The sequence below is a fragment of the Neoarius graeffei genome, chromosome 1 (assembly GCF_027579695.1).
Source record: "Neoarius graeffei isolate fNeoGra1 chromosome 1, fNeoGra1.pri, whole genome shotgun sequence".
NCBI lineage: Eukaryota > Metazoa > Chordata > Actinopteri > Siluriformes > Ariidae > Neoarius > Neoarius graeffei.
Window position 1 is genome coordinate 15,922,618 of NC_083569.1, and position 15,976 is coordinate 15,938,593.

The following is a 15,976-nucleotide window of genomic DNA, read 5'->3' on the forward strand; positions in this document are numbered from 1 at the left end:
GCAGTCTATGACCAGGTCTGATGTATATAGGAAGTGTGCTAGAGATAGACGAAGACAAGGATGATCTACTCATCACTTTCATGAGACAAACACAGAATCCTTGCATGTACAAATGTCCCAGGCAGAAGGACAAGTGCTGGGTTCCTGTGGGCCATGTGCTGTGTTCGCTGCCACTTCCCAGTACAACTACAAGCAAACAGTACAAGTTCCAACAGATGGACACTGACAAAATCCGAGACAGTTTTAAGTTGTTCACAAGTGTGCATGGATGAACTCTTAGAAACACTACAAGTGTACAGATTGGCATTAATAATATATAATGTGACTTGTTTTGAACATAACTTCCAAAAAACTCTAGGTAATCATATTTTGCTGTGATAATTAATACATGTTGATCAATGATCCGGCTTGTACTGAATTTATCTTTGATAGCTAGATATGTCTGACTTGAAGTATGGCTAAACTATAAACATTTTTGTCTTGAACAAAACAATAGTGTTCCCTTTTTCAGAGGATTTCTAGCAGCTGGTTAATGTCAGACCCCGGGTCCAATTGTCTTGTTGTAACTTCAAAAGGGAGAGTATTACATCTTCCATTTTTTCACATATTATTACCAAGGCACATATTTTCAAGCACAAAAAAAACCTGAAATTGCTATAACGTGTCCCTTTTGAGAAGTTTGTATCCAATGACAAAAATAGCACTTCATTCTGGGTCCAACTTCAGGGGTTAATAAGTCAGTGAATATAGCCACTGGGGCCTTGAGCTTGTTTAATATGCTTAAGGAGTTTGCTGACAGTGTACATTAAAAATTTTAGGTCTCTATCATCACTAACCTAAGAGTAATGAAGAAATCAAAATCGTAAAAATACACTAGTGAATTTTCGTTTAGGTGATTTTTGCTTTTTCTATACCACCTGAGGACTAAACTGGACAAAATATGTAGACAGTGGTGGTTAAAATCAGGAGAGGACCAACTTTTCTGATAATAAAATCCATGTCATAGAAGTACTTTTTCTAGATGCACGAAGTTGCTCCAGAATTGAAGCATTCAAGAAGGAAATGACCCCTACTTCAAAAACAAGGCTGAATCTCAACAGTTAGCAATAATTAAGCTTAAATACTTGGCCTTAGTTCTACCAAGGCATGCTACTTGCAGTGTGCAAAGTTTAAGCAAAATCAAAAATTTGAGGTAGGAGGCTCTGGTTGAGTTGACATGGAATGACCCATTTGTTCTCTTTCTTGTGTTTTTTTTTTTTTTTTTTTCTTTTCTTTTTCCCCATAGAGAATGATGGGGCTCATGAATCAAATCGTCCTGCTCGGACACGCTTCATCAGAGACCCACCAAACTTCATGTGATACCTCAGGCCAACTCCCTCGATACACACATGCAATCAGTTCTGACCCACATTCATCTTTTTCCTTTCTTTTTACTCACCCCCCCATTCACTTCCAATCATTTTTCCTCCCTTTCAAATTCATGGTGTTTTGGGTGAAATACTTAGTTTCATGTCATGTTGTGCACTTCATGCTCTAAAATCTGTTTTAAATCATGCCCCACACTGTGAATTTACCCAGTTCCATGTAGATCATGTTTTGTTTTGTTTTTTAAAAAAAGGTTGCATGTGAAGTGTCATGATTTGAGGCATTTTAAATCAAGATTTTAGAGCACGCAGCCATACACACTACCCGCTCTCTCTCTGTTAATCTACCCAGAACCAGTACCATGTAGATCATGTTAAAGATGTTGCAGTGTGAGGTCTCATGTCTGAGCCAGTTTGTCGGTGACACTTTTGCCGCTTTTCCACTACAAACGCGGCTGAGTCGGGCTGAGCCGTGCCGTGCTGAGTCGAGCTGAGCGGGGCTGTTGGAGTTGCATTTCGACTACAACCGTGCTGAACCGTGCTGGCTGGAAGTGGGTGGACACATTGGGTGGAGTTAGCGAAAGTGGGTGGACGTCACGTGATGTCGTTAAGCAGCGCAAACAGTGACATCAGTGAGCTTTTAAGCGGTAGTCTCACAACCCGAATAGTAAACAATAAACATGGAGGACATGGAGTCGTTAGTGTTGCTGGTCTTGGTGCTGTGGCTTGTTGTCACCGACAACGCCAACAGATACTGGCAAGAGTGTATAGATGAGGCGAGGCGCATAAGGCTTCATAATTCTCGTAATTCGTAATTCTCCTTCTTCCGGGTTTACGGTGTTTACAGATCCCTGCGTGCTCGCGGGGCATGTGTGGGCATGTGAGGACACTCCTCCTCACCAATCAGTGCACAGGGGAGTGTCTGCTCACGCCCCCAGCCTCACTCGGCACGGTTTGGCTCGCTTCAGCCCCACTCCAAAACGGTGCGAGTTTTAGGGGCTAAGCAGGGCTGAAGCGAGCTGAGTCGTGCTGTTTTTTGGTAGTCGAAACGCGAGCCGTGTCGGGCTGAAGTGAGCTGAAAAAGGGTAGTGGAAAAGGGCCATAAGGCACAGCTGAGAAAGCACACTTTGCATTTTCTCTTCAGAGATACAGTCTAGTTCCAGCTTGTGCTTTCTTTTTAGCATTATTGTGGCATTTATATGCTACCCAATGAGGCATACTTATTTAAAAACTGAAATTCAGGAAAATACTTGCAAAACTATGATGTAAACAGAGAATATAAACAGCTTAGTTGCTCCAAGTGACTGCTACATGACATCATCGCATATGTCAAGCCCATCTGGCATTTTAAAGAAAATTCATTTTTTTCAAACCCTATTTGGTCTCCGGTAGCACGGTGGTGTAGTGGTTAGCACTGTCGCCTCACAGCAAGAAGGTCCTGGGTTCGAGCCAAGTGGCCGATGGGGGTTCTTTCTATCAGTACGTTTACATGCACATCCAAATCGAGCTACTGTCGGTAATCGAGCAAAGGGTCCCAGCAGGGGTGCCAGAGAAATCCAATCCTACATGCACAAGTGAAATCGGGCTATTGTGCAAGGTGCATTGTGCACCCGAGCCACACGTGGCGCTACACGCCCCATCGTGTTGGTACACTTCCGGTTGTCGTCATGAAGAAGAGCTATACTGTTGCCAGATACTGCTGACGTATTCCAGCCCAAAACATGTTCAAATCCGCCAAAAAGCACTTAAAACCCCCCAATCTGGCAACATTGGCAATTCTGTGTTCAAGCTGTTAGGCTTGCTCTAACAGACTGTATGGCTACAAACTGTCCGGCGCAGACCTCTGTTTTGTAAGACAACTTATTTTTCACAATTGTATATTTTTCTAAAGTCCATTTTTTGCTTACCATTTAACTTATGTCTTAATAAACACACAAAGTTCAATTGTTTTGTTTTTATTGACATTCTTCAGATGTTGGACATCTATACACACACACACACACACACACACACGTTGCTTGTTTTTATTAAATAAAGTTTATTTTTTGGAGCGTATCCAGCAGTGTGCAGACCTATTTTCTTTTATTGTCTAAATTTTAACAGTGCAAACAATGCCACAAAAAGAAAAAGATTCATGCCGTTGTCATGCCGACCGAGGCTGTTGTGTTTCCCGCTTGTGGTCTCATCACTCGTCACTTCCGGAAGGGGCAGTGCTACGTATTCGAGTAAGTAGCTCGAATACGTAGCTCAATAGGGTATACATGCACTAAGTAGCTGGGCAGAAATCGCATAATCTAGGTCGTGTAGCTTGATTCCAAGAAATCAAGTTCGGTTCAATTTCAGCCGAATTAAGGTGTATACATGGCATTTTGAACTTCGATTTCAGTCGAGCAACGGCAGAAATTCGATTTTCTCTATGTGCATGTAAACGCACTGAATCTGGAGTTTGCATGTTGTCCCCATGTCTGCGTGGGTGTCCTCCAGGTGCTCTGGTTTCCCCCCACAGTCCAAAGACATGCAGGTTAGGCTAATTGGTGGTTCTAAATTGACCGTAGGTGTGAGTGTGAATGGTTGTTTGTCTGTGTCAGCCCTGCAATGACCTGCCGGCTTGTCCAGGGTGTACCCCGCCTCTCGCTTGTAGTCAGCTGGGACAGGCTTCAGCTTGCCGGGACAGGCTTCAGCTTGCCGGGACAGGCTCCAGCTTGCCTGCACAGGATAAGCGGTTACGGATAATGGATGGATGGACTGTTTGGTCTCTGAAAATGAAAGTTTGATTTTTGAAATCTGTGACTACTTTTACTTAAAATAAGTTTGAGACTAAATCTGCTGGAGGATTCCTTTAAAGGCATGTTTTGGATACACAGGAAGAGTCATGCTACGTAAGTTTGGTAACCAACTGCAAAAAATATGGAAAAGCTTACGTCCAAAAATAACTGAAAAAAAGACACAAAATATAAAGAAAAATAATTCTCACAGGGCGGCACAGTGGTGTAGTGGTTAGCGCTGTCGCCTCACAGTGAGAAGGTCCGGGTTCGAGCCCCGTGGCCGGCGAGGGCCTTTCTGTGCGGAGTTTGCATGTTCTCCCTGTGTCCGCGTGGGTTTCCTCCGGGTGCTCCGGTTTCCCCCACGGTCCAAAGACGTGCAGGTTAGGTTAACTGGTGACTCTAAATTGACCATAGGTATGAATGTGAGTGTGAATGGTTGTCTGTGTCTATGTGTCAGCCCTGTGATGACCTGGCGACTTGTCAAGGGTGTACCCCGCCTTTCGCCCGTAGTCAGCTGGGATAGGCTCCTGCTTGCCTGCGACCCTGTAGAACAGGATAAAGCGGCTAGAGATAATGCGATGAGATGAGAGAATTCTCACAATTTGAATAAATTCCAAAAAAAAAAAATGCATTTAAAAAGACCAGATGAAAAATTTAAAAATAAAATCAGCTTCTTCAAATCAGTTTATTGCTATTTAAAAAATGTTAGGAAAATCCAAACCATATTAATCCATATTAGAAAAGTATATTTTGACATCGTTTATCATGATATTGATATGATGATGTATTTCCCAGCACTGTTGAGAACATTGGTGATCTATGATTAGTTGTTGGAAAACATGGTGGTCAGTGATCATTCTCCAAAACCAATGTTGATCAGTATTTGAGAACTTTGGTGACTTGTTGAGGACAATGATCGGTGGTGATTGGTCAGTGGGAACAGTGGCAGTGTTCTGTGCCATGCCTCGCCCCCCAGAACTTTCCAAGCGCCCGGCATCACAGACTGAAAGTGTGCCCTAATGAGTATTGTTGACTTGCAATGAAAGTAATGCATGTTGACCAATCACAACACACTATTAGTGCGGGGTCATAGACATGGTCTGTTGAACACAAGATCTGTCACTAGTCTTGCCCCCCCCCCACACCCACACACACCCACACCCGAATCCAGGCATTAAGGGGTTCTAAAAAGGTTGCTAGTCGACCATACTGTTGACAAGTTATCCTATTCCTATTTCTCAATTTGAATAGGGACTTCAGTAATTAGGGTGCAACTTTATTTTAAGTCCTTGAAAGCTTTTGCTTTTCCTAATAAAATAATGGTTTCTTCTTTACAGCTTTGACTTCCTCTGCATGCCCCTCTTCCATCCTCGTTTCCGAAGAGAGTATGAACTGGACCCTGCCAAGGCCAGACCTGGAGCTCAAACCCGCTCTGATCTGCTGCTGTGTGGACGTGGTAAGAAGTTGCTCATTTACCATTTTACATTTTTTGCATATATGGCTAAAATTGTATTGCTCAAAGAAAAACACTGTACAACATAGTTTCGCTTGATACTGTATGTTTTGTAGCGATGGTTTGCCGCTGCAAAATTATTGCACCCACTGCTTCAAAACTTTATGAAATGTCATGAAGTTGTAATTGCACAACTTGGCAGAGGGCTTTTAATTTGAAACGATGGCTACAGGAAGTGGAGACGCCTGGCTGAGATGAGGGCGAGATAGAAGAGATTTAACTAGCTAACTAGTTAAGTTAGATAGATTTTACTGTTTAAATAAATATTAAGTGTATTAATGTTCATGGCATTATTATTATTATTATTATTATTATTATTATTAATAATGCCACCTTTATATTGTGCTTTTCAAGACAGGTGGCACAGTGCCATCATGATGATAAACATTAAGAAACAAAAATAATGTGCAAATTACAAATGGCAATTACATTCAAATAAAAGGAAAAAAAACTAAGATATAAAGATGGGATGTTACAACTGAGAGTAAATGAATGTAAATGTGGAGACCTAAAAAAAAAACCATAGCATTTACAAATGCTGAACGATAAAACATGTGTTTTTAATCAAGTCTTAAAAATAGTTATGGAGTCAGCTGACCTAATGCTTGAAAGTAAGCTGTTCCAAAGTCTAGGAGCCGTCATAGAAGAAGCTTTATCTATCACCTTTTGGTTTTTTTTTTTTGTCTGGACTTTGGAATATGAAGTCAACCTTGGTAGGAATCTCACTGTTTTGATAGGAGACTAATAATTCAGCCTGATACTTTGGATCTAAACCACGTAAAATTAAAAAAATTTTACTGATTACTTTTAATGTCAATTCTGAACTTGACTGGTAGCCAGTAAAGTGAAGCAAAAATTGGGGGTAATATGCTCACGGACCCTTGATCTTGTAAGTTGTCTGCTGCAGCATTTTGTACCAACAGGAGATGAGCAATGGAAGGAGCTGTTCAGTGTAGTAAATAAAGCATTACAATAGTTCAGGCAAGAAGTAATAACATGTTCTGTCTCTTTAATGGATAAAAATGTTCAAACCTTTTGCAACATTTGTTTGTAAAATCTCAATTGATACAAGTGTTGCCAGGCAAAACAAACCTCGCCCAGCAGTCTGGCCTATTCACCTTACAAGGCGAATCCGTGACCTTCAGCTTGACATTTCAAGGTTAACATTCATGGTGCTAAATGAAAGCCCATATGGGACTACCTATATGTTGATAATGGTAATATTTCTCCATCATCAGCTGTCCTATGAAAATCCATGACCTTGAGTTTGACATTTCAAGGTCAAAGGTCATGGTGGCAACTGAAAGCCCATATGGCTTTGGGTGTCAATAATATTAAGTATCTATCTTGAACCGTTTCACAGTTATGAGTCTCTGAAGATCCGTGACCTTGCATATGACCTTTCAAGGTAAAAGGTCATGGTGCCAAATGAAAGCCCATATATGACTTCCTATATGTCGAGAATATTAAGTATCTCTCTATCTTGAACCATTTCCCAGTTATGAGCCTCTGAAAACCTGTGACTTTGACCCCCAACCATGAAGAAAACTGAGAGATACCTCATCATGTAGCATATCAATGCAAGCAGAATTGAAAGATGAACATTTTGGATTTGGTTTGAAGTAAATATGATGAATATGAAGGAAGATATTGCCAAAAAAATGATTTTTACCTTTTTGGTGACCTTGCCGGATGACCCTCAAAATTTTGGAGGCTCTATTTGAGACCAATGCCCAGCTATCCTGAAAGTTTCATGAAGATTGGTCCAGCCATTTTCCCATAATGTTGGTAACAAAGAAACCCCACTGAAAAGAATGCCTTGCCCCCTGGTGGACTTTGTCCTGGGCGAGGTAAAAATCGCAATTGTACCAGTTTATTAACATGAGTTTCAAAGTTTAAGCTGGAGTCAAAGAATTATTAGTCCCCTTAAAGGTAGACTGCCTTTTGGATTTTTCAAGTTTAGAATTTTCCCTGACACCCAATTATTTTTGTTTAGTGGACTGAAAGCTACTGAATTTGAATCACAGACTTCCAGTTTTATTATTATTTTTAAATAGAACAATTAATGAATTTAGGGCCACGTGGCCCTAAATTCTCTATTTTTGCCTGCTTAAATATGACACAATTCAAGATACTATGTCATGCATCACATGGTGGGCTTTCCCCATTCACACAAGGCTTTGTGGGATACAAATTTGAAACAGGAGAGAAAAATGGAGGTTGTGAGTGTGCAAAAGAAGTTATGTTGCGAAGGAAAGGAAACGCAGGACCAAACGAATAAATATCGGTGGTCAGCGAGCATCTTGGTGTGATCAGCTGTTCGTTTAGCGAGAAAATTATGTAACTGTCAGTGCATGCTCAAAGGTAAAGCTGCACATACACACACTGACTTCCTCTGTCTGCTTGACTGTGCAAAGTGAGTGATTTTATGCACATTATTTGGTAGGTAATCCCCTCAAATTAAATAACTTCTCTGCCATAGAATAGCCTGATATTTTGTGAAGGTATCAATGCGCTGTCGAAGCGCGCAGAAGGTGTTAGTACGCCTGTCATTATAGTGCAGACTTTCCATAGCATAGAAAATCGTCACGTTTCAATTTGTGTAACTGAACTTTGTTTCATGTCACTGGTCATATAAACCTATGTAAACAGGAAAAACGTGGAAGAGTTTGGTCGCATCTAACTACAGCCCCCAAAAATACCGTTGGCCTAGCTACATCGCTAACAGGAGTAACAGCGTGTCTGACTGACTGGGAGGTCGCGCAAAGCTCGGAGAGGTACGGATCAGCTCGTCTCAATTCAGAAAAGAACATATTTCATTATGGAAGTACGGTGGACTGTTCCTTTAATATTCTGTTTTGTTGGTGTTAAGCTGAAGAAAGTTTTAGGACTTCCAATTTCAAACATCATTAACACAGGTTAAAAGAATTGATATGTATTGATATGCATATGATATGTAATGATATGCATTATTGGCATCCAGAGACAGGTAGAGCTGTAAATCATTAGGGTAACAGTGGAAGTTAATGTCATATCCCCAGATGACATGTCCAAGAGGGTGCATACACAGGGAGAATAATATCGGACCTAAAATTGGGTCTTGAGGTACCCCACATGTAAGCGTGGAGGAGGAAACCTCCTTACCAAAAGCAACAGCATTGCTATGACTTTCTCTGACACTTTAGATAGAAATGGAAGTTTGGACATGGACCTATAATTATTTGGGTCAGACTGGTAAAGGCTAGGTTTCTTGAGCAAGGGCTGTACCACAGCAGTTTTAAAATAGTCAGGAACCACACCAGTGGCCAAGGAACTATTCAGAATAGATGAGAGAGTTGGGGCTATGCCACTAACTACTTTGAGTAGTGTAATGGGTATGATGTTGACAGGACTAGACACTGGTTTATATGCAATAGTTCAATGAGCTTGTGTTCAGAAATAAGCCTAAATGAACAAAAGACCCTTTCTACACATTGTACCTCATTGTAAGACTGAGAATGCACAATAGAAATCTTGATTTTGTAAACTTCACTACTTAAAATTTTTTTTTTTTAAATCTACAAGCAAGCGCTAGAAGCTGCTGTTTGTTGAACAGATTAATAAGGTCATTAATAGTCTGAAACACATGCTGAGGATTGTGCCTTTTGGCATAAGTTGTGAGAAATAAGCTGCCTTGGGGCAATTCCATGTAAATGTCAACCTCACCATGCAAAAATAAAGCAACATGTAATACATCAAAACCACTCCCAGAGATATCACCTAGGCCTGTATTTTACAGATGTGAATAAGTTGAACCAATTTGTAACCAACCTAATATGTCACTGTCAGTCTTTCTTTCTTATAATGTAAAACCCAAGCTAAAATCAACTTTGATCATGTACAATTCTATATTATTGCCACAAGCCACAGAAATGTATGCTAAAATCCAAAAAACAGCAAAACAATAGCCATCCTAAATATTATTTAAGAACTTTGATAGTTTTAGCTGATATTTAGAGAGTTTTTCAAAGGGTTATGGTGGTTAAATTGCTGATTTTCTAAACATATGCCATGTCTATTTCAGATGCGTCACATCCATAACGGAATTATGTCACATCCATAACGCTGATTTTTTTCTTCCTAGATTCTGCTTGAAATAGAAAATATTTTAAACAAAGGCTTTTTTTATTTTCAGCTAAGACTCCTTTATTAAATGCATGCCTGCATTTGGATATTATGTTTGCAATTTCACAGAGTTTGATGAATATGTGTAGTCACCCTGGAAATGGGGTATTTTTTCCGTCACATCCATAACGCATGTCTTTTTTGGCATTTTCTAGAGTTCTAAATGTACTATGGGAATTCTTTTTTTCCCATGACTTCTCCAATATGAGAGGTCTTAAAAATATACAACAAATTTTAAAATACTGGAAAGGAATAAAAATTAACTAGGTCAGTTGTTGCCATTTTGAGTCCAAATGTCACATCCATAACGCTGGAATTGCTCCTTGGCAGTCTTAACAGCTGTATTGTAAGAAATTAAAAGATCCTTTAAGTGTTCAAAGTGCATGGTCAGTTAAGTAGCTTTCCAAACTCTTTCAGCCCTCCTACATTTTCTCCTCAGCACATGGATCTGTTCACTAATCCAAGGGGATCTCATGCGATCTGTCCCTGACTTGGTTCATAAAGGGGGCAACAGTATCAAAAATCAAAACGTGTAACTTTTTGAATTCATCTGCCAGCGGTGGAGTGTCAGCTGATTCGATAGCTATCAGGCTAGAGTGAGATGTAGAAAAGGCAGAAGAAAATTTTTCGGCAGTGTCTGCATTTACAATATGTAAACAACGTTTAAGTTATGATGCTCTGATCAAATATAACCTTAGTATTGATATCTGTAAACTAGATGTAAACACTAGATCCAAGGTGTGGCCACAATTGTGTGTTGGGGCCCTTTACATGCTGCATCAAGTTAAAGAACTGAGTAATATTTACAAATTCTATGACCGTAGGATCAGTTAAAACATTGGTATGTACATTAAAATCCCCAGTAGTAATGATTTTATTACAATGTAAGACAATGTCAGAGAGTAAGTTGGCGAATTCAGACAAAAAGAGACTGACCTTAGAACTGGGAAGCCGATAGATTAAAGGAGAACTGAAGTCATTTTTAAACTTGCTTTATTACTTAACGTGTTATTCAACTACGTTTTCGGTTTTAGTAACCTTATATCGTGATTCGTATTGGCAACTAATTGCAATTAAATATTATATTTATCGGCCTATTCGGGTTTTAGCCATGTTGAATTTAGTTCATTTGGTCCATGGCAGGCGTCGCTTATCCGCGCAATTTTCACGAGACTTGTGCGAGACTTTGAAACACGAAGTGTCAGCCAGGTGTCCGTGCCGCCATTTTGAAAACTGGTTTCCAAACAAAATATTACACAAAAACGATTTTAAATGACGATTACTGCCTACTTTTTTTTTTTCAAACTTTCCTGATTGCTATCAAAACAAACAAAACTTCTGGCTTGATTACATCAGCATTCGAAAGCGTGCGTCTTTTGACGATGTTGGCAGATGTGGGTCACTTTGATTTCCGCTGTATGTTTTACTTCTGTCCTACGATGTCTCGCACAGGTCTCAATGAATCTCGTTTGCGGCCATTGCTTTGACACACGGACTGATGTATTACAGAGCATATTTCAAACACTCATAACTTGCTATAGCAGTGACAAAATAGCTATCAAAATGCATTCCTATATTTAATAAAATGAGAAATAGAATTTTGATGATCGGCTAAAATTTGCTTTGGGTACCAATTTGGTGGTCAGTTTTACAAGAAAATGAAAGTCAACTTAGATGCATCAAACTATGTTTAAAATATTGTTTAATGTTCTCCAAAATATAGACAATAAATTTTAAGACCACATGAGCTCAACATTTCGAAAAATGTCAATGATTTTAGCACATATGATCTATATTTTGTTGGTGGATGGATGTGACAAAATGGAGATATACTTAAATGGAATTAGTATACATTGCAATATGCATGTGAAAGATGTATAGCAATGTGCGAAATAGCTAGAACATTTACACTGTAATACGATCATATCTGTAGAAAGACTTTATTCAATAAATTCATCAAAGAAATCAGCACACAAACACACAGTTCAAAAAGACTGCAACGAAAAACTTTGTACATTTTGTATTAAGGTGCTTACAGTACTTTTAGAATGAAATTGAGCTCTGTGCTAGGTATCATTGGATAATAACAAGAAACTATATTTAGGGAAGCCATCTACATTGTTTTGAATACTTTTTTTTTTTAATATGATTTTTGAAAGATTTTTTTCACATTCATTTAGTTGTTTCTATGCTTTTGTTACTGCATTCTGTCTGTTTCTCTCCGTTGCTCTAACTGTGATTTCGTAAGTTGCTTTTGACATTCTTTTTGTTTCCTTGCTCTTGTCTTTTCTTTTAATACTTTGATATTGTTGGCAGTTATTTTCATTCTCTACCTTGCTTTCTTTTTAGCCGCTTTACGTCGTTTCTCCTCTATTTTTCCCATAATTTAGACTTTAGTCACATTCTGTAATAAAAATCTTTTCGAGATAAGAAATAAGTATACCAGTGTTCTTCTAATTATCAATGACTGACATTTTTCCTTACACAGATATTTTAATTGGCTTAAAATTGGTGGACGCACCTGACAGATTAATTGACTAAACCATCAGATAGTAAAAGTACCACATATTCTCTCTTTCATGCATGAAAATTGTAAAAGATACTAGATGTATCATTTATAATTTACCATTAACACACAATTCCTTTAGGTATTAATTTCTATTGAATTTTTACCTACAATAACGCCATCACTATAAACTGGCAGAAAGCAAATTCAATATTCTATTTGCATAATACAGTACATGTAATCAATAGTTTGAGAATATTGTTGACATTTTTTATGAACAGGCACTGTATTTGACTAATTATTTGAAAATCTTCAACTGAACTATAAAGGACATTGAAAGAAATTATAAAAATTGGTGGACGGAAGTGACAATGGATGATTATTCTATTACACGTCAAATACGTTATAACCACCATTACAATATTAGTAATAACTAAATACAGTAGGTATAAGTTTGTCCTTAAGTACAAATATTAATGCAGTAAATCCAAAATTTAAAAAAAATTTATAGGTATCAAATTATTTAAAATGACATTCCTGTTCCCACTAGCTTCGGTCTAACATGTGAAACTCAACAGGGAAAAGGATGCTGAGTAGAGAGAGCAGCAGAGGAAAGTTGTGTATTAAATCTATGGGGTCGCTGACACATCTACCTCCTAGGACAGAAGAGGGAGCTGCAACACCAGGGGCTAATGTAATGTAACCGGGGTGACCGCTGGCATTCTGTGCATGTGCACCACCTAGGTAAAACAAAACCCTTTACCCCTGCTGCTGAAAAGGAGGAAACACAATATGACTGCTCAACATGTATGATGGAAACCCATCCATCCTCTCCTGCGGTTGCCTATTTAAAAAAATTATCGAGAGAAAATCAAGTCTTAAAGCAATTTGAGGATACACCACAGATCATCACTGAAATGCTCAACAACTTTCGTTGAGGGCATAAGTTTTGAAATGAATTTTTTTTCTTTTTTTGGTCCACCTGCCACTGTAGCTGGTGGATTCCGCAATCTACATCCTTTTATTTTATTTCGTTATTTTTATGCTTCCGCCACCGTAAGGTGCAGGAGGCATTGTTATCGGGTTGTCCGTCCGTCCGTGCGTCCGTCCCGAAACCTTGTGAACGCGATATCTCAAAGGCTAATGAAAGGAATTTCACCAAACTTTCACCATTTGTGCGCTTTGGGACAAACGTGAACTGATTAGATTTTGAGATCAAAAGGTCGAAGGTCAAGGTCACTGTGAGGTCAAATGTCTGTCCGAAAACCTTGTGAACACAATGTCTCCAAGGCTGATACAAGTAATTTCACCAGGTCAAGATTACTGTGAGGTCAAATGTCCATCCCCAAATCAACAACTTAATAAGGCGTGTAGTCTACCGGGCGGAGGCATCCCCATCGACGCCGTTGGCGTCGAGTTCTATCTAGTTTATTTATTTATTTATTTTAACCAGCCACTTTGTTTTAACTACAGTTGTGTAACTGCATATGAAAAATAATACAGTAAGATCTGCAATATTCAAGCATGATGATTGAGGTTAATAGGGTTTTTTATTTCATAAGGTATAAACTCTGAAGGACTGACTCTCTGTCTCATGCACACACAACTGTGAATTGATGCAAGTTATATTTAAGGAGTTAGGCAGATTAAACAAACAAAAACCTATCTAACCATTCATGAGACTCTCCATTTTTGGCTTTTCTCCACTTCTGATTTAAAAAAGAAAAAAAAAAAAAAAGTTTTTTGACCTCTTTGGCCTGTGTCTCCTGAGGGTTTTCTCTGCTGACCCCTAATGGTTTTGTTTCTCTGCAGACCCCTCATGTTTTTGTTTGTTTGCTGCAACATTAGCGTAGGCTGCTTGACCTGAGGTAATTCTTTTTAACTGTCGGTCAAGGTAGTGCTTTATGCTCAAGTTGCCACATTGAATCTCCTTGTTAAATTGTCTGAGTGAAACAAGCAGTCTGCAATGTGAAATATTTCAAATTGATCTGTTACAATTGTATTATTTGTTTGTATGTACTACTTTTATTTACCTGCCATCATGGCTGGTAGGGTAGGTTGAGCAAATTCACTGGCCACTACACACAATCATCCCCATTTGGTGGGTGCTTAATTTCCTCAAGGGCATACTACAATAATCATAGACTGTATTAATGCATTTAACTAACTAGCTAGCTAGCATTTTTATCATTTGGTCATAAACATTGCTGTATTATCATTATTAAGCTGTGTGTGTGTACATGTAAAACTAGACTGGAACACTCTTATTGTGGGGAAGCTCTCACCATGGATAGATGCCGACTCCGAACTGACTACAGAGCGCAGGAACTCCGAGGCAGTAAGTTAGGATGTGTTCAGGCTGTCAGTTCAAATCCGAATTATGTGCGTATCCAATAGGCATCCGATCATATGTAGCAAGTCTGAAAAGCTAAAAATCACAAGATCAGATTTTAATTCGTATGTGGTTTGAATTACATTTTTTGCAAATCTGTTTAGGTCTGACTGCTCTGATCAGACTTCAGTTAGGACACCCCCACCCCCCCACCCCGGTCTGTGATTTTTGATGCCATGTAAAGCTTACATTACACCTTCTGGAAACATGCTAGTTTGGTGGTGTACAAAATAAAGCAGGGCAGGAAAGCCTCCTCCATCTTTGTCTCCTGTTATTTTTATAAAAAATACACATTGGCATTGTGGTAAATAAGCAAGCCCATTTCATTACTCTCCATTGTGGCTTGTCTGTCCACTACTTTGACACTTGGGTGCAGTGTCATTACTGTAGCAACCAATGTAAAGAAGACTGAAACTGAGGCTTGCCAAATGAACACACAGACCAGGTCTGATCACTTGTAGTATATAATGTGGACAATCGATCAGGCAGATTGGATTCAGATTGGATATGCAAAAAAAAAATTTGATTTGGACTGACAGGATGAACATGGCCTTAGAACTCATCTTTGTTTCTGCAACAGCTGGTGATTGAACAACAAACTAATCTAATGCTTTAGATTAAAAGATCATCATATGCTGCAGTTGACATGGGCTAAAAAATAAAGCTTAATGTGCTTATTTTGTAGAGAAGCTTTTTGGACTCAGAATTCAAATAGAAATACAGGTTTTAATTGGCAATTTGGTTATGTAATTTGAATGTTTTTTGCAATTGACAGTTTAATATGCAAAGTGGCAATGCAATTATCACCTCAGTTTGAATTATTTTGAATGAAAATTTAATGAATCACTGTGGATTTTTGACCTCTTTTCTAATGGTAATAGATCAATAGTGAGACAGCTCCGGAGTCTATCACATTGCATGTCACCACACTCTTTTGGTGTTAAAATTCAATTGAGAATACAAATGTGGCCATCCTCTTATCAAGGCAGGCTTTCAGTTAAAACGTCACTTCCTCATTCAGTGACCTTGATCAAAATGAATTCATTCCATCCAGTTCATCCAAGTGTCGTGAAATCGGCAGCGCAACTTCTCTGAGAGGCTGCAGAGGCTCTTGAGGAACAGAATAGATTAGGGACAAAAGGCTGAAATTTACTTTGACGGACACAGCTACACACGCCACTGATGTGTGCTGTGGAAGTATACTTTGGGCCTTGCTTGTGTCGGATGCTGGGACATCGGCTCATGGAGCAAGTAGGACGTGTGTGTGTGTGT

General features: G+C 39.0%; 1 protein-coding gene across 2 annotated transcripts in view; it reads left to right on the top strand.

Moving 5' to 3' along the window:
* prmt5 (protein arginine methyltransferase 5) overlaps positions 1-15,976 on the top strand; it is a 54,602-nt gene that overhangs the window by 4,045 nt on the left and 34,581 nt on the right. For both annotated transcript variants that reach the window (XM_060921875.1, XM_060921865.1), the window contains exons 2-3: positions 5,467-5,585; positions 14,565-14,650. In XM_060921875.1, the coding sequence (XP_060777858.1) occupies positions 5,467-5,585; positions 14,565-14,650 (205 nt within the window). The remainder of the gene's footprint in view (positions 1-5,466; positions 5,586-14,564; positions 14,651-15,976) is intronic.